Source organism: Protomyctophum bolini, assembly GCF_963924005.1.
Source record: "Protomyctophum bolini genome assembly, chromosome: 22".
Lineage (NCBI taxonomy): Eukaryota > Metazoa > Chordata > Actinopteri > Myctophiformes > Myctophidae > Protomyctophum > Protomyctophum bolini.
In genome coordinates, this window is record NC_137883.1 from 21,981,399 (window position 1) to 22,005,628 (window position 24,230).

Genomic DNA, 24,230 nt, shown 5'->3' on the forward strand with positions numbered 1-24,230 from the left:
GTCGAGGTCAAGCTTGTACATCGGGTGCAGTACTTAGTTTAGACAGTTTTTGGTTTAGACTAGTCATTGGTTAGACCAGTCATTAGTCTTACAACTACAACCTATCTCAAACGGTAACCTAACATACCACGGGGCAGCACACCTAAAGTAACCTTAACCAATGTCTAACCAATGACTAGTCTAAACTAAGTATGCACCCCTGTACATCGGCTAATTTCGGGGAAGAGATTTGTTGTACTGGGACAAAGGAGGGGTCCAAGTACAGTCCCCTGGAGGACGACAGTCAACAATGTTTTATAGGGATTAAATTCCTGTTCACCAACAAGTACGTAAGTGTGTAATTATTTTATAAATTAGACACAGAGAATTATACTTTGCAGACATGCTTTATTTATAAGTCATGCTATGCATCAACAGTCCAAATATGTTGAAATTGCTACTCTTGCATAATGGTCTGCTGTCATAATAATTCTTCACACGTCATGTATTAATTAATGTATAAAACTCTGTCTGTATAAAAAGGTGATGCAATGGATGCCAGTTTCTGAATAAATGGTAAATGGTGCATTTATATAGTGCTTTCATCAAAAGCGCTTTACATAGATTGTGCATTACAATCATCCATTTACACACATTCATACACCGATGGTGGAGGAAACCATGCAAGGTACCAACCTGCACATCGAGAGCAATTAGGGATTCAGTGTCTTGCTCAAGGACACTCTGGGGACGAACTGGGAACTTCACAGTTCCCATCCGGCTGCTCTACCGTGTCATTCAAAACCCTACACGGCTTGTGATTGGTCAGTGTACTTGTGCAAGGATGCACTGCGATTGGCCAGTAGCCACTTTTTTGGTTTATAATTTTTGCCCACGATTTTGTAACCCATTTGTTTTTGTCAATTAATGTAATCCTGGGCTCTACACTCCCTCCCCTAACCTGGCGCCACTTCTTTTCACCTGACGGGGGAGTGTCCCCGATTGGACGTATGTGGAAGGAACACGTTATTCCAACCAGTTTAAGAGACCAGGTTTACTGCACGTTTTTTGTGAAGGTACCTACCCTAAGGGACACGGGGAGAACATGCAAGTAGGCCAGTAGCCACTTTGAGTGGCAGTTGGGGCAAACGCTCACGCCAGAACATGATTTACTATTCTGTCCCCATTGGGTCGCAACTCCAATGGTGCTGAGTCGGCGCCATCGAACTTCGCAACTCAAGTTCCCTTGAGACCCCCTCGTGGTCAAAAACTATTCGACCAAAAAACAGTCTGCAGTTGTTGTAGGCGAGATGCACTTCCACGTTGACCACAGAAGCGGGGCGTGGTTATAAGCACAAGCCGTCTAAGATTTAGAATGTCACTGTTCTACCGGCCACTCCACCCCTGAGCCACTGCCACCCCTGAATAAAATAAATACCTGAATTGTCACCATATATCGCTGGGTTATTCTTTTCTCATGTGGACACCCGTAGACAAATGTAAGAAAAAAAAGTGTGGATTTGTGAACACAAACATGAATTAGCATAAATGCTACACACACACACACACACACATACTCTGCGGTATGTTAATGTCCCGTGCTAAATATAGCAAAATTACTAGCTCAATTTTTTTTATAATAATAAAAAAGGGAAAATAAATCTAATATAACTAAAAGAAAGTTTAAAAAGTGCCCAGATCATACATTTAACCATTAGTATTAAGATGCATCGTGAAGAATTTACTGGGATTATTTACGCATTAGAAAATTGCATAATAAGCATGTCTGTGTATCAAAAATGCCACGTGTAAATCAGGTGTTTGTTTGTATCAATACAAATCCATAATATAGATTGATAACCAATGAAATCATACCTCATGCAGAATGTATCTTACAAGCCACATTTATATAATATTTCCTCTTACTTACAGTGAATCAAAAATACATTAAATACAAGTAAGAAACCAACATAAAAAAGACTAAAACATGAGATACTACTGGTCCGTGGTCAGACTTAAAACTGCATTAACTAACTTTCTTCTTCCACCCCGGATTTGAACCCGGTTTGGATTTTCTTTTGTCAGATCCTGTGTCTAGGTGAGACATGACCTTTGACTAGGCATGTAACGATATATCATATATCGATATATATTGATATTAATCCCGACGATATGAATCGATTCGAATCGATTCATTGAAATAAAAAAAATCGATTTTCAATTTTCCTTTTTTAGGGGGGGCTTGTGTGATGTGACATGCGAGTCATATTCTTTTGGTCGTTGATGCTCATCAAGGAAGGCAATTATGTTTCTGCACTGTCAAAACTAATGCTACTTCTTTTGCAATGTAGTTAAATAAAAAATCTCAGGGGGGAAATTATATAAAATAAAAGAAACGGTAATGTTTCTTTAAAATATATACTTTTTTTAATAACGTGAAAAATCGTATCGTGAACCTCATATCGTGATACGAATCGTATCGTGAGTTGAGTGAATCGTTACATGCCTACCTTTGACACAATCTAAATGTCTCAAATAGAAGGACAGGGAGACGAAACACAACCACCGCAATTATATAAGTTATATTGTATTAACATACTCTACCGTACAGATTGCATAAGGTATATTGTATAAACATACAGATTGGACAAAATTACATATTATTAATTTTAAAAGGTTACATAGTGCGGCTGTAATGAATAGAAGGTTGCATTCAAAAAATCATTACATTTCCATTATTCAACAATAAAAGATGGTGTAAGTGATTTTAGGGTTAAAACTCAATGTCTTTGGTTTAAAAGATAAAGCTCTCTATTGTGATAGTAATCATTGTTATAGAGTGTTTGTTCAGTAACAAGAGTCTCTCCGTCTCTCCAGGTCTTTAATACTTTTTTTTTTTAGGTGGGTTGCCATGTTCACCCAATCCGAAGAGATTGCTTCAATTTTAAAGGTAGGGTTACTATCACAATATAGAGACATTTAACACTTACTTAACCCCAAAACACCACTTACAGCACCTTTTCATGCATGTTTACATTCCAGTACTAAGCATCGTGAACGGTCCGTCTCTCTAATCTTTGCATAGTTGTAATAGTCTTGAATGTTGGAAGGAAGACGAAGAGGCTAATTAACTAATTAAAGCCTAAGTTATGCATTGTCGTATGACAGGCAGCGCGACAAAGTATGAACGGGAATTAATTGTACGTGTCGTAATAATACTCCCGTAGCCTGGGCTCCACGACAGCAAAGGAAGGCCTCTCTTCTGAGCTGGAAGGGACAACATGTCTACAATTAGTGCCTGTTTGTTATAGCGTGAATGCTGTGATCAGCCAGGCGTCCCTATTTTGGCCATGTCATTAAAAGGCGAAAATACTGGCCCGGACAGTTAGCTCAACCGTCTGGGCACCTAGGCTGCCAAGCCAGCCGGATGGCGTGCCGCGGGTTCGACTCCCGAGCCCGACGGCCTTTGCCGCGTGTCACTCCCCATCTCTCTCCCCCTCTCCTGTCTAATTACTGTACCCTTTCAATAAAGGCAAAAAACATATGATGTCTCACGTCGTTATACAATAAAGTCCATGGACTTGGCTGGCAAGCGTTTTTTTGTTAAAAGTGCTCTAAACAAACATTAAAATTCCATAGACTTGGCTGCCACATGATGTAATTTCTGTAAGCGATGCATTACTGGCGAATGCCAGTTTGAAAGCGTCACTCACCTGTACGTCCAGCAGTTCTTCATGAGTTCGTATATCTCCTTTGGACAGTTGGATGGGGGGTCCAGCCGGCAGCCTTGTTCGATCATCTCCATCACTTCTGTCCCCTTCTTGCCCTGTGGACAATGGACATACAGTGATGAGGTCGTCACTGATGTCAACACCCAGAAAAGGCGGGATCTGGGACCCCTAGTTGGTCCTCAGGGTTACTACAGGGGAGAGAGGGAGGGGGGGGGGGGGGGGGGGGAGAGGGAGGGGGGGGGGGGGGGGGAGAGGGAGGGGGAGGGGGGAAGGGAGGGAGGGAGGGGGGGGTGGTGCTGCTTTTTTTTAAGTCGCGCTAGCCCCTCCTATGCCCAGCTTTCTGGGTTTGTGTAAACACAAACATTGAAGATAAAAGCGAAGACGGAAAAGTGAGGACTCAAATTGTGATTGGCCAGAATGAGTATGATGATGTATGATGAGCTCCTCACTTCACTTCACTTAACCACTTAGCAACCTAGCATCTCTATTCTGTGGGGAACATTGAGCTTGTTGATCTGCTATCTTCGGCAAAAAGGTTTGGTGTAGAGGGAAAAAGAACAGACCAAGTACAGAGCCAAAGGTAAGTTTACTGAGGACTGAGAGTTTAATTTACAATAATTCTACACTTGTATGGTTTCTGTCCATAAGAGTAGGCCTCCTACCTTGTATGGTTTCTGTCCATAAGAGTAGGCCTCCCACATCAGCACCCCAAAGCTCCAGACATCACTCTTGGTGGAGAACTTCAGGTAGTTCATACACTCTGGAGCGTACCATTTAATGGGCCATTTCCCATGGGTCGCCTAGAACGGACGAGGGCACACAAATCTGGGAGTCAGCAACTAAAAGCCTACAAAAACACGCACCAACACGCTATTAAGCCGCATGAGCGTTGGATATTTCGGAAATAGCAGATTGACGCTTTGTGAGCTTGTAGATCAGCCATTTCCAAAATAAATCTTGATGTTTTGAAACCTTTTAAGAGCACAAATCTGGTACAGGGGTCCCGAAATACCTTTAGATGGGAGTCCGCAGACATGAAAATGTTTGAGAACCAAACAAGCCCAAATAAAGCAAAATTACAGGAAAAGTCGCTTAAAGCACAGATCGCCTAAAACGACTTTGGACGAGGTATTAGGTTATTACAGTATTAATCCATAATAGCCTATTTTATATGTAACGTATAGTAGCGTTCCAAATCGCTAGGCAGCCCTCGGCTCTGTGTTTTGGACCTCACCAAGATGGCCACTACATAGACTCCTATAATGGCGGCGAACGTTAGCTGCGTTTTTCTTGGAATTGAGGCTCATATTGAGGTAATTGAACAAAACGTTGATGTTAGGAGATCGATAAAAAAATCTGTGGTCACTCGGTTATTAGCGTTTATGATGAAAGAGAAAGTACCAATCTGGACATCAGCAATGGCTCTTTACTTCCGGTCAATTTGAACTGAATTTCAGCGTTTTTAAAATAAACGAAACCTTTTCTACGGCCGGCGGCGAGGGACATTTGACTGAATCGCGGGTGTCAGTCAAAGTTGATAAGCAGACATGGCAACACAGGTTGTATACCGGCTTGTAGAAGTCCTGCTCCTCCTTCAGAGACTTGGACAGACCAAAGTCACTGATCTTGGCGTAGTGCTGAGTCACCAGCAGGACATTCCTGGCCGCCAGATCCCTGTGCACAAAATGGTGTTCCTCCAGGTACTTCATGCCCATGGACACCTGGTGCATCAGCTCTGTGATGTTCTTCACTGTTAGATGCCTGTACAGAACAATGATGGCCATTGTTAGGGATCCGCAATGAAGTGGTCAACGAGCAGGCAGAACAGACTCACTCCCACAAATCTCTTAAAAGGACCCCTGGCTAATAAGACAAATATGCCTTGATACATTATAAGTCAAGTGCCCTCTATAATTAAATTCTAAAAAATAAAAAACACCTTAAATATTTTATTTATTTTAGAAATAGGTAATTTTTCACTCAAAAGGAACAACTCCCGTCACAAGTTGAAGTCCATCTGTGGTCCAGCCCTATGGAATATATGGAATGCATGTGCTAATTAATTGTATTTCAAATATTGCTTTGATGCTCATATTATCCTTCGGAAGTATTAAGTTGTTGAAAAAAATTGGACCCAATTTTACTCAAATGGACCCATGGGTCCATTTGGTTTCATTTTACGCTCTCAAGAGTTAAAGGTCCGCTGACACGCCCCGAAATTAATATGGGTGGTACAGCACATCACGTGGTCTGACTGAAAACAGTTTGAAACAGTTTGAAACGGGGCTACGGCGCTAGCAACAAGTGGCTATAGGTCAGGCTAGCGTTTTTGACGGTACATTTAGCGTCATATTGGCTATAAATGTAATTGAAAAAAAATATTTTTTCGCCAGAAATGCTTAGTTTGAATGCAATTGAGGTTGGCGTGGGTTTTTTTAGGGGAACTGCAGCACAAGCGCAAATTTTGGACTCAAGTCCCATGTTCCCCCGGTCGCCAACACCCCTGTCTGCCCGCTCTGAGACCTCTCAGCCCCGCAGCGCGACAGTCGCGACTACGGACGGTCTGCTGTTGTCTGGCCGCTGTGAGAGCAGCCCCGCAGCGCGACTACTGTTCTTTTCCCCTCTCAGCCGCAGGCTGACATGTACACCCTCGCTCTCACTCTGTAATACCGTAGTTAGTTACCACAACATTGTTCAAGTGAACTATAGTGTGTTTATGTTTGTATTCATTGTAATAATAAATATCGCTATGCCGAGGCATAGTCTTGCGGACGAGATCATGAGCTTCTACGGGGGACTGGGCATGTGTGTACACACACACACACACACACACACACACACACACACACATGCAATGGCACGGAATCTTTAGCTCTCTTCCCCGCTGTCATGCACTATAGCCACGGCTAAAAGTTGTGTCTTGTGTGTGTGTGTGTGTGTGTGCGTACACACATGCCCAGTTCAATGCGGGGACCTGACCAGAGACTATACGTCCGTCCGTCCGTCCGTGTGTGTGCAGCCTGCATCTGAGACGGGCTAGACTGTATGTTGTCATGCGGAGCGACGCGGCGATAAATAAAATAATCATAGCGATATTGATTATTACAATGAACAAGCATAAACACACAGTTCACCTGAACAATGTTGCGAAAAAATAATTTTTCGCATGAGACTTTCACCCAGTATTCAAGCTAAATGTGACACCAAAATAGTAGCATAAGTTGCTATGCTACCACGGCCACCAAGCCCGGCGAGCCCGCATAGAAGTCTTTGGGGAAAGCCCCTCGCCACTCTGACGTCAGAATCATGATAGCATTGTTTGATAGCAGTTATTAGCTCCCGAGGGGCGTGTCAGTCCTCCTTTAAAGATCTAATAAGGGTCCATTTGGTTACCAACTTCCCATCATTTAGCTGGGGACCACCTGGAACGGGTGCAGGCTTTAGTTCCAACATACTATTGATCCGAAACCTCAATCCCTAACCTAACCATAAGAACGGGAGTAGCGCACGTCGGACCATCGCATTTTCGCAAAGCATGTACCCGCACTTCGGACACTTCGGTGTGGAAACCACTGAGGTAAGGGGGACGGACGGACGGACGGACGCAGCACTCACTTGTTCTTCTGCAGGAACTTGTTGAGCGGGCCCAGGTCCGCCAGCTCCATGATGAGCATGAGGCTCTCGGCCTCGCAGATCCCGATCATCCTGACGATGTAGGGGTTGTCCAGCTGCTGCATGATGTCCGCCTCGCGCAGCATGTCCTCGCGCACCGACGGGTCGTCGTTGTTGTTCTTCAGGATCTTCACCGCCACCGTCTTCTCCGTCCTGCAAAACGACGGACGAGCAGTGTTGATTTTGACACGCAGCATTTTGTTTTTTAGTTTTTGTCATTTCGTCTCTATAGTTTTCATTTAGCTTTTATAACATTTTAGTCACCTGGAATGTTTTAGTGTTAGTCTCGTTTTAGTCGACAAAATATCATACGATTTTAGCTGAATAAATCTAGTTGATTTAGTCGACTAAAATGTATTTTTGGTGGGCCTTCATGCCGTCATAATGGCTGATTTTACACTTGCTGAAAAAAGCCGATCAACAACGCGTCGCAGTGCGAGTCGTTGCAGTGCGACGCGTTGTGAGCTTGTAGATCGGCTAAAGGTTGTCGTGAGGTATCTGTTTTCAAGCAGCAGTGTCAGGAGTGTTGAAACTAGGAATGGAACCATAATCGTTATCGTTTATCGTGATAAAAGAAAGCGTCTGCAATTTTTGGTGCAAATTCCTCTCAGAACAGGGATGGAAATGGGGGTTCAAGTGGTTAAACAACAGTGGCATTTTGAGTGTTAATCCATTCAGGATGGGAACCCCTTTTGGTGTTTTAAGCGTACCGCGCTACGAGCTTATAGATCTGCTAATTGTTTTTAAATTGTGAAAATGTGCCTCAAAACTTTTAATATATATTCTTTTCAGAGCGAACGTTTTTAACTCAAATCTTTGCTTCTGGGGGGTCCCTGGAACAACATATTTTCAGATGGGGTCGATGGCCAAACACAGATCATTTTGTGGTCGAAATGGGTTAAGCATATTTTGATTATCGCGATAATAACCGTTAATCGCAATTACTTCTGCAACAATAATCATGACATGTAATTTGCATAGCTTTGCTGTCGGGAAGAGAGCACCCAACTCCATTTTTTAGTTTTTTTTTTGCATAAATCAGTGCTATTGAACACCCTTTACGTCTGTGTGTTGGTTAAACAATATTGCACCAAAGAAAAGTAGTAAAAAGTTCTTCGGACAAAACCTCAACAACCTCACAACTCTCATGCAAGTAATTAACAATATATGAAGTCACACTCACAACACCAACGTTGATGACACAGTATTGCTTTGTTTTCCAAATATACGGTTTTCTTCATTTCCTGAAATTTTTATATTTTTCATTTTCTGAACATACTTCCTCATCTTATAGACGCCCCGTATCACGGTGCCAAAGTTCCCGGAGCCCAGCTCTCTATCTTCGAGGATGATCTGGTGGCGTTCCACCTTGCCACTCCTCAGTTCGTCAGGGTCGGCGTAGGGGCTCTCGTACACCTCCGTGTCCATGGGCATGGCTTCTGCTTTTCAATACACACACACACACATGCACACACTCAAATGTTATGTATTTGAAAACAGCAGACCTACAAGGTCATTGTGAGCTTGTAGATCAGCTATTTCCAGTGTAAAATCAGCCATTACAACGCCAGCAATGATGAATGAATATTCCGTCAATGGCAAGTGAATGTGTTTCATAAATAAAATGAAAAAGATCTATTTAAACAAATAGTGAAAACAGCAGATCTACAAGCAGTGCAAAGCGACGGCGTTGTGAGCTTGTAGATCTGCAATTTTCACTAGCTTGGGACTCGGGCAAAAGTCTAATTTCTCTTTTGGGTCAGAAAATCTCTTCGCCAAAAAATATAATAAAAATGTCCCCTTAAAATCCATTCATTGGACCACAATTGCAATGAAAAATGGTGTTGCACAAAATTCCAGTGTGTGACACTGTGTGTGTGTGCCACTGTGTGTGCGTGCGTGTGTGCGTGTACCTCTAGTGGCCACCCTGATAGCATACGGGTTGACGCTCTCCGTGGTTTTGTGTGAGGGTTTCCAGTTCTGTGTCACAATATTAGACGGGAAACAAAACGACACAGAACACCTTCACGCGTCAAGAAAATGTCTGAAAATCTAATCTATAACTATAATTATAAGTAATATAATCTCTTAACACGACTTCTGCCAAAATATGTGGTTACCCTCAAAGATTGAGTTCATTCATTCAGTATTCTATGGTGAAAGACACTACATCGCAACTAGTAATCAATCAATCAATCAATGAGAATCAGTTACAGTACCTTCATTCGAGCAGCTAAGGAAGAGGGCATGAATCTTTCGAAGAGATCTGCGAAGGGTCCTCCCTGCAGAGAAGCACCAGGATATTATGTTATTGAACACATTAATATGAATTATTCATTTGGATTCATGTGTTGGACAAATGTCATAATCCGTCATGACTCATGAGTCAAGTATAGTTATTGTAACATGTTATGTGTAATTGTATGAATGATACTTACAGGGTGGTCGCCTGGAATCCCAGCAATACATTTATAAAAATGAAAAAAATACATTTAGTCATTAATAGACAACACAATGATGATCTATTCCATGACATTTATGAATTAGACGCCAGGCATAGTTTTTTTTAATACATTTTAATTTAGTTTTACTCATATTTTAGTCATCTGAAATGTTTTACTGTTACTCTAGTTTTAGTCATAAGTAAAGTAAATATAAATCTACAGTTTATTTTGTGGATAATTTTTTTATTTTGACAGCGCCTTGATGGTAACCTGACGCTGCCAGATGAGGGCGGTATTGGGGAAACATATTCCCCAACACAACACTCATCTGGGATCTCTGACGGAGTTGAGCTGAGTCCAATATCTGCTTCGTACCGAACCAATCAGCGTGAGCTAAGGGCGGGATGTGTGCGAAACCGGATGTGAAGCTATACAGACACGTCAATATGATTGGTTGTGTTTGCACGCCCACACGGTGATAGACAGACGGTCCCATCCAATCATCTACCAAGTATCTTGAAAAAAAGGAACAGCCCCGTCATCGAATTGGCTCCCGAGATCCCAGATCCAAATAAGCTGTGAAACAAATTTGTGTAGCAAGCTTTTTGGATCTGGCAGCGTCAGGTTACCTTGATGGCGTCACAATGCCTGATTTTCCACTTGGTTGCATGCTGAAAACAGCCGATCTATGTGTCACCGGAATGTATATAGGGTTAATGTATATTTTGTAACAATAATCCAAATCTAAAAAGTAACTAGTAACTAATGTTTTCAAATAAATGTACTGCATCAACTCGCACTGCGACGCGTTGTTGATCGGCTATTCTCAGCAAGTGTAAGATCTCATGTTTCAAGATATAAAGTGTGTGTGCGTGTGCGTGTGTGTGTGTGTGTGTGTGCGCGCGCGTGTGTGTGTACAGGTATGTGTGTGTGTGTGTGTGTGTGTGTCTTACATCGCTCAGGTCGTGCACATGGCTCTGTCAGTGCACAGAGGAGACCGTCTGGTTTGTAGGAGTAGTGTTCTACCAACTGAGAGAGAGAGAGAGAGAGAGAGAGAGACACACACACACACAGACAGACAGACAGACAGACAGACAGACAGACAGACAGACAGACAGACAGACAGACAGACAGACAGACAGACAGACAGACAGACAGACAGACAGCAGGGATTAAAGCAAAAATAAAATCTCACGACTGTGAAAGGAGCCCTACACACTAGTGCTGTGTTTCATAAACAATTGTCACAATATGTAAATTATGTTTTAGTATCCATACAGCAGACCAGTTGAAGAAATCGCAGACTGAGTTTTTAAACCTATAACATTTGCATTTATGAATGTCAGTGATCACTCAGGGGTTTCTGGAGGATACGACATGTGCTAGTTTGACCACTTCAAAAACGCTTTAATCGAAAATAGCCTATTTTCACTGGCTCTCTAGCTGGCAGCAGAGATGTAGAGTTCTTATAATTGTCACTGTAGAGCTGTCCTCTGAATGAACCTCATCTTGGCTGGTGGTGGTTTCATTGTGAACAAGTGAGCAGGGTACAGTACTGTATGCATATTTTACCTGGCAGGTTAAAACAAAGCCTGAACTGTACGAACGTAAAAGAGCACACTCAGGACAGGCAACGACCACCCCCCACCACCCCCCGCCCCCCAGACAGTGAGGGCAAAAGAGGAGTTACAAATTCTTCATGGGAGCCCCCCGGCCCCCACAGAGTTGGCCCCGGCCCCCCCGGCCCCCACAGAGTTTACGTCACTGGCTGGCAGCAAGAGTTTTATTCAAAAACTAAAACTATGTCGAACATAATGTCATAACACTGGTGAGTTGTGAAAGCCTGAAAAGTCAAACGAATCAATCCATTTAGAAACTGGGCTCATATAGGTATACTATATAGTATATACAATACAGTAAGGTGTAATCTACTGACCTGCCACAAGGTGTCAAACTTCTTCCCGTCAGGAATGGACAGCTTGTCTTTTCGGTCTCTGTCGATGCGATAGTGTCTGACCGCTTCCTCGTGAAGCAGACAAAGAGCGTACGAACCCTTCTCATCCCTGGGCCGGATTCTACACGCACGCACACACGCACACACACACACACACACACACACACAATTCCCATAATACTTTGGTACACTCCATGTGGATAGGGCGGGGGATGTCTTACTGAGACAACATGTAGTAAGTGAGCCCAGTGTCCATGACATCATGGACACATACTCAAATATCTAAAAACCCATATTACCCACATATAAACCCCAGGAACGTGTTTCTTGTCTCCCAAACATCATTAAAATAAGATCTGGTTGCAAAAGGGGAGAAGTGTTACTTTAAAAAGAGCTGTAGAGACTCTTACATGGCCTTTCAGTGTTTGTTGCCGGATATAATAATGTGTAAATCGCACAAATCGTAATACATTTTCATAGTAACAATAATACATAGTACGGATTATAAACCAAAGTACACATGAAAGTAAAGTTGTGAAGCACAACAGTATTTCATGTCTTTCTAACCATAGTCAACCCCATCACCTTGGTTTCGAAGTGAAATAACAAATTCACAGAACGCAGCAATTTCCAAACAGCACTTCTGCTTTTTTGTTATCTATCAGAACAGGCTGCGAAGGTTCCGCACATGCCATCTTGATGAGACTTTATCTTACATGAATAGAAATACGAGTGACCTTAAAGAACGCAGCGGAGCGGAGAATAGGAGAAAAAACACCAGCATCATTGGAGTGTGAGTCAGGAGGGGAGGGACTGCGCTGTGTACCGGTGTCTTGTGTCGTGTGTGCGTGTATCGGCGCTGGTGTACTGTATGTCTCAACCAACGGGAGAGGTAGAGTATCGATACACCGGTACTATGGTCAAATTGAACCGTTTAAATTTTTCAGAATTGAAGTGACCGAAAAAACGATTGAGGCTGAGCCACTGTGCTACATATGTTTGGAAAATCTTGAAATCTTGATTTTTATAGCAAACATTTTCACCCAATTATTTGCTTCTGGGGGGGGGGTCCCTCTGGAACAAAATATTTTGAGATGGGGGTCGGCAACAAAATACTCCTTGACATGAAGAGGTTTTTAGCAGCAAACAAATCCTGTTTTTCAGGGCAGCTCCATTCTGGTCTCTAATATTGTCAGTGAAAATATAATGCAATGTATATAGATTATCTCTACCTATGAGGAAGTCTCACATTCAGTGCCATAAACTCACTTTACTGACACTATTTAGCAGCCTGCCAGCCAAATAGTGTTTAGCCGTTATCCCCGATAAGCAATCACCTGAATGAAGAAATAAGTGAATTAATAATCACTGTGGTGTGGATGACGGCTACAGTCACCAAACTCTTTTCGTGCCAAGGAGGACCCTCTAACCCCCATCTGGAAATGTTTTGTGCCAGGGAGCCCCGTACCAGATTTGTGTTTCAAAAAATCTTCCAAATATTCCATATTTTATTTCAAGATTTTGTGAAAATAGCCGATCATAGAGTATATAGTATATAGGTTTAAAGTACTCATGTGGCCTATTATAGTTGCTTCTTTTGTCTTTTGGGCTTGTTTTCAAACATGCTTTCATGACAGAAAGTTACAGTTAGCTCATTAGCATGTATTTGGTCACTATACAGGAAGTTATTTGCAACCTGTCACAGCGGAAACCACAGTGCTTCTGTACTGTATGTCTCTCTGCCCCTCTCTCTCTCTCTCACACACACACACACACACACACACACACACACACACACACACACACACACACACACACACACACACACACACACACAGTTTAAATGGGGCTAAGTGAGGGAGGGCCGTGGCAACATTCAAACTGTACCACGCTTTCAATCCAAGTCAAGTCTGAAATATATATTTTTATATTCAAATTTAATACAACAGGGGGAAGAGTTACTACAGGGGGGCCGGCCAATCTTTGTGTGAAATATATTTTTACATTAACCAGTTGAACCCTATAGCAGATCTACAGGCTCACAATGCCTTGCACTACTTGGTGTTGTGAGTGTGTAGATCGCCTATTTCCAGCAAAGACGTTTGGCGTAGAAGGAAAAAGACACATTCTCATCTAATACTTCGGTAGACTCGATGCGAATGGGCGGAGAAGTTGCGATTCTTGCATATTTAATTTGCTGCGGTTTTCCTTCCCACTGGCTGTATCAAGCGCAGCAAGGAAACGAAGCAGGGAATTTTATCAATGTGTTCAATTCATAAAATACACAGTGAAAGCTATGGTGTTAAAAATATACTTCAAGTAATAGTTAGGACTTTTGACTTTTGTGTCGTCGGGGACTGGACTGTCTGTGTGGTGTGTGTGTGTGTGTGGTGTGTGTGGTGTGAGGGTGTGTGTGTGTGGTGTGTGTGGTGTGAGGGTGGGTGTGTGTGTGTGTCTGTGTGTGTGTGCCAGCCACTGTTCTTTTGGGCACATGAACGAGGCACAGCGGAGACGAATGATGAAGAAAGTCTCCACTCGGATCCCCACTCACAGTGACAGGCAGCCCTCCATGTTTACGCACGACAGACAGACAGAATATTCTGTACACTGCAGTGTTTTTTATGTGTTTCCTTAAGCAATAGATTAATGTGCTCGTCCTCATATTTCGATGAGGGCTTCGGCCTCCTTATTTGACCACGTCACATGGTAACCTAATGGGACATCTTTGTACTGCTGAAAATGAATATCCCTTCTACGTCTCCAACTGTGTTTAGCTCCTTACACGGCACATTGTTTGCTTCATTTCCTTTATTTGCTGCGGATTGCATTCCCACCTGCACCGAATCGTAATCAAGTGCGATTGGAAGCGAAGCGAAACCCCGTTTTTGGTCGGAGTAGAATGCGGTTCTTTGATGCGCATTAGGATTCGAATGATGCTTCACACCTGCCAAACGAAGCGCACTGTGACAATGACAGTGACAATGTGCAGCAGGATTAGTTTTAGTCGCAGTAAAGCTTTCTGGTGTGAAGGTCACCTAAGTGGACTGTCACTTAACTGACACATTAACATTTATGCAACACAACACTACACAATGATAGTGCTGTCAAACAAGTCTGTGAAGCTATCTATGAAATCTATGAAAATATTTAATCTGCAACATAATTATATACAAATATGATGTAGTGGGGGTCTCTGCTTCATCTCTCTGCTAAGGGGTCCTCAGCTTGCAATCGTTGAAGACCCTTGCTTTAGAGGGTGGGTGGACACTGGGTCTGCCATCAGAGGGACAAACCAGAAACCTCTGGTTTAAAACGACATATTTAAATGTATCGTCATCAGTGAAAGTACAGCTCTAAACTTACAAACTCAAACCCAACAGGCCATACTTTAGTGGAACTCTACTATTCCCAAGGGACACACTGCCAAACACAGATAATCTACCAGCTCACAACGCGTTGAGAAAAGGGATGCTATAGGGTTCAAGTGGTTAAAGCCTAATTTTATGCTTTGTAGAAAAGTTTTTTTGGGTCACTGTCCTAGACTGTCCACTAGGTAGTGGTTCTCAACCTGTGGCTCTAGACCCCCGGGAAGATCCCCACATGATTTTGGGGGTGCATCAAATGTAATGAGAAACTAACTAAACATCGGCCAAATTGTCAATGATCATGCCATTATCATGTAGCTCTACAACAAAGGTACGGCCATAACAGCAGGAAAAATGATATATAACATATTAATCATATTCGGCTATTCGGCATTCGTTTTCCGGCCAACTGTTTCCTATATTCGGTATTCAGTTTCGGCCAATAATTTCCCATTTGGTGCATCCCTGCCTTCAACTCATTATGAACTGAGCCACCATGAATACTGTAGCAAAACTATTATCATGAGGCTGGCTATTATGTGTGTACTGTGTATCGAATTTATATATTTATTACTCTGGCCCTTTTCCACCTAGGTTGAACCGGTTCCGTTCTTTTGAAACCAGTTCAGATTGTTTCCATGAATTGGTTCAGAACCCTAAAAGTTGATTTGGAACTGGAACAAAAGATTGTAATTATTTTTTCTTGCCCTGAACTGGGAACCATAGTGGGCGTGTCACTATTCTACAGGTTGGAAGTTGCAGATGGGATTTAACCCATGAAGACCTTAGACCAGATTCTACAAAATGTCTGAAAAACGCTATGTTTCTATGTCAGTGGTTCTCAAAGTATTTCATGTCAAGGTTCAAGGACCCCTACCCCAAACGTATATGGATTTGGCCACCGAACCCCATGGCCTCTGAAAATATGTTGTTCCAGGGAATATTCGCTGTGAAAGATTATATATTCAAAGATTTGCGCCACATTTTCATGATTTTTCAAGAATAGCAGATCTACAAGCTCGTAGCGCGATGAAAAATCATCATAAAAAAATAAATAAGCAAAAAACTATCTCTTTAGATTCCTATCGGCATTATAACCGCAACAATCACACAATCAATTCAAGCACCACATTTGTTCTCGAAATAAATAACATCTTCCTGAAAAAGAAACGAGGGAATGGATAATTTATCTGAGAAATTCTTACAGGAATTTTCCGTTATTGCGGGAGCCATTTTGTAGGCGCGGTTCTGCGTCCGTGCGTGAGATGGCGCTGTGGAACCAGGGCATCTTTTCGTGGGCAGTGGTGGCAATCAGCTTCTCCAGTTGAGGCTTCTGGCTGATGATGGCCTGCTCCAACGCCGGCCCCTGTACGCACAACACAGTCATATCGTTCATGTTGGGCAGAAAGAAGCCGTATTTTTTAACTTTTTGTGGGGGGGTTTTCCCTGTAAATTAATGCCCTACTTGACGACTACGTGACTACCACCGTGATCACCACCAAATCCGGTGCAACACCATCTATATTTATCTTAATTTGAAACACACTGAACATGGCACACACAGATAACCAGAGATACAGATATACAGTAGATACAACTAGATAAAACCAGAGAAATAGCCAAAGTAGCTACAAGATTATTGTTTTATATCAGTGGTTCTCAACCTCTTCAGGCAGGCCACACCCCACCAGATCTACAAGCGCACAACGCAGCGCGAAGCCGACCCACTGTTTGGGAAACGGTGGTCTAAAGAAGGGAAAATGTTGTGAGGGTAGTGAACTGACCACTGGCCACAGGACACAGTCTAAAGAAGGGTACATGTTGTGAGGGTGGTGAACTGACCACAGGACACAGTCTAAAGAAGGGTACATGTTGTGAGGGTGGTGAACTGACCTGCAGGTTCCAGGTCTGCTTGACGTACTCCCTGATGAGCTTCTCCTTCAGGTCCTCAAACGGACCCACCTTGGGCTGCATGTTCTTGGGCCTGCTGCACGGCTTCCGCAGCAGACACACCAGGCCGTCTGGCTCCTGACAGGGACAGGGGTCAGAAGGTAGAGGGGTCAGAAGAATCGGCTTTATTGTCACATCACAGGCTCACAAAAAAAAGAAGAAAAAATAAAATAAAACGAAAGGGAAGAAGAACTCGTCTGGTTTTCATATAAAAGGTGTGAGCATAGCAGCAGATGATATACAGTACTATGGGTTTAAACTAGAGATGTCCCGATACTGTATCGGTATCGGGAAAAGCCCTTATTTGTCATATCGGTATCGGTGAATATGCCAGTCTAACCACAGATCTGACACAGGGGTCAGGGGGTTGACACTATGGCAGGTAAATAAAATGTTGGGGCATGTGGAGTTTGCTTTGGAGTTGCCCAAACTACAAGTGAGGAGTCTGCTATAAACACAACACGAGATATATAGCTAGATAGCTATAAACACAACATGAAATCACAACACTACGTAGTATCAGTATTCTGTATCGGCACAGAAATGTAGGTATCGGGATCGGATCGGAAGCGATAAAATCGGGACATCCCTAGTTTAAACAGCAAAATATCATATCGTTTGTCTTTGTATCATACAGTATGTATTGTATCGTAGTGGTTTGCAATGGAAATAGTCTAACCCTAACCCTATACATTTGTTTTGCAATGCAAAGAAAATCTATTTTATCAATACTAAGTACTAGCCTACGTGTGCATTATTTTGCAGTTTCATTACTTTTCCGTTCAATATCGCTATGCTTGGTCTATCGATAAATGTGTGTATTCTCTGCGTTCATGTCCAAGTGCGGGTTTCTCCATATGTGTTCAAATACAATGTCCATGTATTTACCAGAGAATCACTGTGTTCTTGCTGCCAAACATGTTAATTTAGCATGAATTGAAAAGTATACATTTTTCAAGAAATGAAGAAAACCTTATATTTTTAAAACAAAGCAATACTGACTCATCAAAATTGGTGTTGTGACTTTATATATTGTCAATTACTTACATGAGAAGGGGTGGAGTTTTGTCAGAAGCATGCTTTTCATTGCTTCAATATTTTTTTAACAACGTAATATAAAATGTAATGCCTCAACTCCTACAATGTCAAGTGCTTGTGAGGGTGAGGGAGTCCCCGGTTCAAATATGATTCTCCGTGAGAGGTTCATAGGGGAACTTTTGCTCTGTAATACCTGCGAGTGGTAGTCGATCACGCCTATGGGGTCGCGGTGGCTCTTCCCTCCCACGATGGCGAACTTCTCGTTGGGCTGCCTCTCGATGGTGTAGTGGTAGATGGCCTGCTTGTAGGCCACCGACAGAGCGTAGCCGCCCAGGTAGTTACGGCTCTGTCGCAGCAGGTACAGGCCGTTGGTCATGCCACCCTGTGTCACATGATCACACAGGCAGCCGTCATGGTCAACAGTGGTGGAAAGTAACTGCAGACATTTACAGTACTCAAGTACTGTATTAACCCATTCAGGCCTGACATCGAAATTAAAAAATTATCTTCTAAATCCTCCTGAAATAAATATTTTCACGATTTTTCAATAGCTAAATTATAACATAATGTTTAAAACACCAAAAGGGGTTCCCGCCCAAAATGGGCGGGAACTTTTACTCAAGTACATTTTTAATTCCTGACTTTTACTTGTAACAAAGTATTTCTACATTGCAGTATTGATACTTTTACTTAAGTAAAACATTTGAGTACTTCCACTAGTGATTGTCAGACCACAGGTTTTACCATTGGTTCTCAAAGTGGGGGTGCGGGGACCGCCCGGGGGTCCCTGTGGCGGTTGTTCCCGGGGGTCCCCGGCTAAATGTGTTAAAGGAGTAGCTCAAAGGACTTGTTTTCTATCACTTGCACACCCCACGGAGCCTTGAATTAATTTGTATTCGTTCCTTATATTCACAAAAATATGAATATAGGAGGGGCTAGCATCCCTCAAAGAATCACACCCATGTGAAGTGAGGGGCGCTCTTATTATTATACATCATAATGCATCATCTCATTCCGGCCAATTATAATTAGCGTCCACACCTTCATCTTCAATGTTTGTGTTTACGCAATGTTTGTACACTCAAAGCTGGTCATTCATTTTCAATGGCATTTAATGTTTGTGTTAGGACAATGACGAAAAACTGGCCATTCATTATCAATGGCATCCAATGTTTGTGTTAGGACAATGTTTGTGTTTACACACACCCTCAAAGCTGGACATTTCTACGTTATTCAGAAATAGCAGATGTACAAGCTTGTACATCTGCTTTGGCAATGTTAGTCTGTTTTCTCAGGGGCGGTAACCGTCACAGGGAGATCATCTACCTGTCGCAGGTAGTCCTCGGCCTCCTCCCGCGTAATGTTGCCGTAGAAGAACGTGGCTTTGTCGGCCATCTTGGCTCGTGAACGTCTCTTTTTGACGGAGCTGGAACGACTCCAACTTGAGTCACCTGGAAATAAAGAAGCAGAAATACAAAGTGATGATACATTTTCTCTCTTCTTGTGTGTGTTTTTAAACTTATTGCAACTGTATAGGGTTATGGTGTTTAAGGTATTTTATAACGACGCTCAACAGGTCAAGCACATGACTCTAGCATCCCTGGGGGTGAACATTCGGCAGAAATTGTTAATCTCTCAGCCAGGTCACAATGTGTCGCAAAGTGTTGTCAGGTTGTCAGACATGCAGGGTTTTAGACCAATGGTTCCTATTCCCAAATTTGTCAGGCCGTGACCCCTCCAAAATAATCATATTTGAACTGGGGACCCTCCAAAATAATCAAATTTGAACTGGGGACCCTACAAAATAATCATATTTGATCTGACCTGATAAGCACTTGGAATTGTAGTGCATTACATTTCGTTTGACTCAGTTCCACAGATAAATATTGTGACAATAAGCTCGCAACTCCTCCTCACAGGCCCCTTTTCCACCAAAATAACGTTTGTTCTAGAACTGCATGGTTCTGTTCTAGAGTCTTGGAACCTTGGTACTTTCACGGAACAACTTTTTGGTTCCATTTTCAAACCAACTTTTAGGGTTCTGAACTGATTTCATTGTCAACTCTGAACTGGTTCAATATTGAGAAGAAAGCGAAGCGGTTCAACACCAGTGGAAAAGGGGCCACAGTGCGAAGTGTTGTGAGCAGCATGTCCAAGATCGGCTATTGTCACAATGTCTGCCTCTTTCTTACGCAATATTTGACTTTATTTTATTAAAAAGGTCTTAAAAGTAATTAAATGGTAACTTTAGAAATATGCAGATACCCTGTACTGTATGTTGGTTTGTTTACCTAATTTGGGAACCACTGGTTTAGATGAGGGGAAAGGGGAGGGGACCAAGGATGGAGCCCTGACAGACTCACACACACACACACACACACACACACACACACACACACACACACACACACACACACACACACACACACACACACACACACACACACACCATTTTTGTCTAAAAAAAGCTTAGTCAGTGTGGTTATTGTGTTAAACAAACGGTCTACTGAGAACTCCAGATGCGATACATGATTAGATCCAGGTTCCTGTTTTCATTATATTTCATTTCTGTATTACTGGTTATTGCTATTGGCGTTGTCTTATCAAGCCTACACTGTATGTACTGTTGGATTACATTGGTCTTAATGGGCCAAGAAAGAGTGTCTGCTAAATGCATACATTTTAAAATGTAAATTATATATTGTAGGAATCATCTCCCCATCCATCCACATCCCAGAGTCTAGCTCAGATCTTGAAATAATCTGGTCCAGTGGGTCTCAAACAAATAGTTATGGCTGGTTCCATTTGTACACTCCCACACTTACAGACCTGCAATGGTCCATTTGATTCAATGTACACACTCTCAAGAGTTACAGACCTATAAGGGTCCATTTTGTTCCATTTGTTCACTCTCAGAGTTACAGACCCATGTTATTAAAATGTTATTAATGTTATAAAGCATATGAAAGAAAAAAAAGAAAATGGCTCAACTTTTGCCCAACCCATCTGATATCATCTGGTGGACCATAAGGGATGATTAAATACAAATGTATAGTGTCTATTCCATTCAAAAAATAATAAAACGTTTCATACATCCCTTGTACAATATGTATAGATACAGTAATTTTGGGTAGTTTAAAGAATAGGAAATAAGTACTTTTAACCACAGATACTTTTGATAGCAATATTTTCATGCCTGGAGAATGGCTCTTTTATCCGAGTCACTTTCTAGTTAAGATGAGAGAGAGAGAGAGAGAGAGAGAGAGAGAGAGAGAGAGAGAGAGAGAGAGAAAAAAACTAAAATGGTTTCACCACTTAAGTCCTTGTTTTAATTATTCTGTAATTCCAAAATAGCCGATCTACAAGCTCACAATGCATCGCAATTGTGACACGTTGTGAGCTTGTAGATCAAAAAACAAACAAACAAACAAAGATGCCAAAGCAAGCCAAAGCAAAAAAACTAAGTGTACTCACAGTATCTGGTGTGGAGGTCAGTGAGCTGAAATAATCGCACCCTCTCCCCCTGTCACTTTGTATAGTTCTTTCAACAACATGCAAGTCGGTCAACCTTAACAGCCTTTTGCATCCTAAACGACTGCCTTCATGCTGAAGAACAGCTTCCAAACGGGCCAACAAAGTGAAAAAGAAGCTGGACTTTCTTTACAGGCGATGCATGAGATGAACTATCCTTTTTAGAGTCAACCATGAAGTGATGCTTCCTCATTTCAACGCACTTCCTTGAGTTGTGACTTGTGAGTGGCCTCGACTTCCCTTAATTTATTTAAAAACGCTGCAATAGGCCAAATACTCCCTCAACACCACAACAGGAAAAAGCACAGGCAGGGACAATAATTGCAGACACCAATTAATTGATAACAGGGCCGATTAATGCCTATACACACAATTCTACCTTTATCCTTCTCAATTACTCAGACATAACCAACACAACTGTTTGACGTGTTTGGTTGTGATGCAACTATTTTGTTACAACGAACTATTGATAAAATACCTTAAAAGGATCCCTGGCTAATAAGACAAATATGCCTTAAAACATTATCCTTGCCCTCTACAAATAAAGTAAAAAAATAAACACCTTAATTATTTATTTATTTTTCATAAAATCACACCCGTGTGAAGTGAGTGGTGTAACTCCTTGTGGGGGTTCCCGGAAGTTCCAGACCCACAGTAACGCGCCCAGGGTGCCAGCCCGGTTCCGGCGTGCTGTCCCGCGTCCGAAACGGTTGAGAAATGACAGTTACCGTGTGGGGGTCCCCAGGTGGTCCCTCTACGGTACTGTACTGTCGGTGTACTGTACTGTCACACCCGAAATCACGCAATGGCCACTAAAAATCTAGCTTCCCATCTTGCAGCTGTGCAGTGTGAAGCTCAACAGCGCCATATGGCTGCTAAAAACTCAGCTTCCCATCATGCAACTGTGCACAGTGTGAAGCTTTTACAGCACCACTTTGTCACCTGTTGGTACTCTAAACCAGGGGTCGGCAACCTTTTTGACAAGAAGTGCCATGTTTTAATTTTCATGATAATCAGTGTGCCATATTCAACATAAAGTTTAATTATGTCACCACAAGAAAATGTAATCTTTCCATCTGATTTTGATTGTCCATAGGCTGTACATAACCTTTCTATGTGCACCTATATTCTTTCGCACAGACTCAGAGCCCAGAGTTTGAGTGAACGTAGAATTATGTGCAGGGTGTATGTGAGGGGACTTCATTTCACAGACTAAACTTTTTTTGAATACTTAATATTAAAATAAAAAACGTCTCTCACACACTTATGCCAGTGTGCCAGTGACCACCCTCCCCTGTGCCAATGTTGGCACCTGTGCCTGAGGTTGCCCTGCTCTAAACAGACATGCATATACACGTATACAAAGGGACATACATTGCTGGGCATTGGAGTTCTGCACCCTATAGTTGCACTACTCAAAAAGAGAATCTTTCACTCAATAGGAACTGCTCCTGTCGCAAGTTGATGATGTCATATGTGGTCCAGCCCTATGGAATATATGCACATACAAATATGTAAAATATTGCATAATAACCGTAGGAAGTATTAAGGGCCTTTCAAACGTGAAGCGATTTAACGCGCCTATAGTTCGTTTACAATGAGACCGGATTTTTTGCGCGGAGCACTGGGGAGTTCCCTATTGAGAGAAAGATTCTCTATTTATAAAAGAAAATAACATATATGTTTTTATTTTAGTTGTAGAGGGCAAGTACTGTATAATGTTTTAAGGCATATTTGTCTTATTAGCCAGGGATCCATTTAACATTGTCTTTAACTCTGATTTACCAATTTGCCAATGAGATGTAAATGGAGGAGATTTATAAAAGAAAAAAAAATAATATATATATATTTTTTTTTACTGTATGTATGAGCCTTTATTCTACAGATCTTTACATGAACCCATTTAGACCTGAGGACGCATCTGTGTCACCTCATAGGCAACGGCTGTAACCACTTTAACCTTTATCTGTTGAAAGAATTGTGAAAATGTGTGCAAATCTTTGAATAATTATGTTCTTTTCTTTCACAACGAACATTCAAATATTTGCTTCTTGGGGTCCCTGATAACAAAATATTTTCAGATGGGGGTCGGCGGCCAATTACATATACTGATGGGTCCTTGATAGTGCTGCACGATTCTTGCTCAAATGTGAATCTCGATTTTCCTACACAGAATTGAGATCACGATTCTTATTCTTAATATTTATTAAAGAAACATAAACATAACTAAAATGAATTGGACAGACAACTAGAATCTACATCTCGATCTTTTTTCGATTAATTCTGCAGCACTAGTCCTTGACATAAAACAGTTTGTGAACCACTGATACAGACATTTGTAGAATCTGGTCTCAGGTCTTAATGGGTTAAATTGTAAAAATGGGGTCACCTGGCTTGCTTCTACGCGCTCTCCTAAAACGCTGAAAGGACATGTTTTGGGGGGAGTCGCCGTGAGAACCCAAGCCTCAAAGTCTGAAGCTGTGATTGCTGGGCTCGTGGCCTCGACCAGCTGTGAGACACACTTTGACCAAGTCGTCAGAAGTGTTGAACCAACAGGAAGTGGAGG

General features: G+C 42.1%; 1 protein-coding gene across 1 annotated transcript; it reads right to left on the reverse strand.

Moving 5' to 3' along the window:
• Positions 1 to 408: 408 nt before the first annotated feature.
• On the reverse strand, positions 409 to 21,824 carry syk (spleen tyrosine kinase). The gene is made up of 16 exons (XM_080794411.1): positions 21,608 to 21,824; positions 19,460 to 19,584; positions 18,327 to 18,515; positions 17,039 to 17,173; positions 16,351 to 16,511; positions 11,763 to 11,901; positions 10,780 to 10,855; positions 9,821 to 9,831; positions 9,602 to 9,664; positions 9,296 to 9,362; positions 8,662 to 8,821; positions 7,326 to 7,535; positions 5,279 to 5,471; positions 4,373 to 4,510; positions 3,693 to 3,805; positions 409 to 3,246 (listed from the first exon to the last, which is right to left on the reverse strand). Exons 2-16 carry the CDS (start codon positions 19,526 to 19,528, stop codon positions 3,174 to 3,176), a joined length of 1,797 nt encoding a protein of 598 aa, XP_080650537.1. The 5' UTR covers positions 19,529 to 19,584; positions 21,608 to 21,824; the 3' UTR covers positions 409 to 3,173.
• Between the last annotated feature and the right edge of the window lie 2,406 nt (positions 21,825 to 24,230).

Bases quoted from the DNA above. Each gene is read 5' to 3' on its own strand.
- syk (XM_080794411.1), bottom strand. From the start codon at position 19,528: ATGGCCGACAAAGCCACGTTCTTCTACGGCAACATTACGCGGGAGGAG. The intron at 17,174-18,326 runs GTATTACAGAGC...TGTCCCTGTCAG, and splicing joins TGATCGACTACCACTCGCAG to GAGCCAGACGGCCTGGTGTG. The intron at 10,856-11,762 runs GTCAGTAGATTA...TCTCTCTCTCAG, and splicing joins AGTTTGACACCTTGTGGCAG to TTGGTAGAACACTACTCCTA.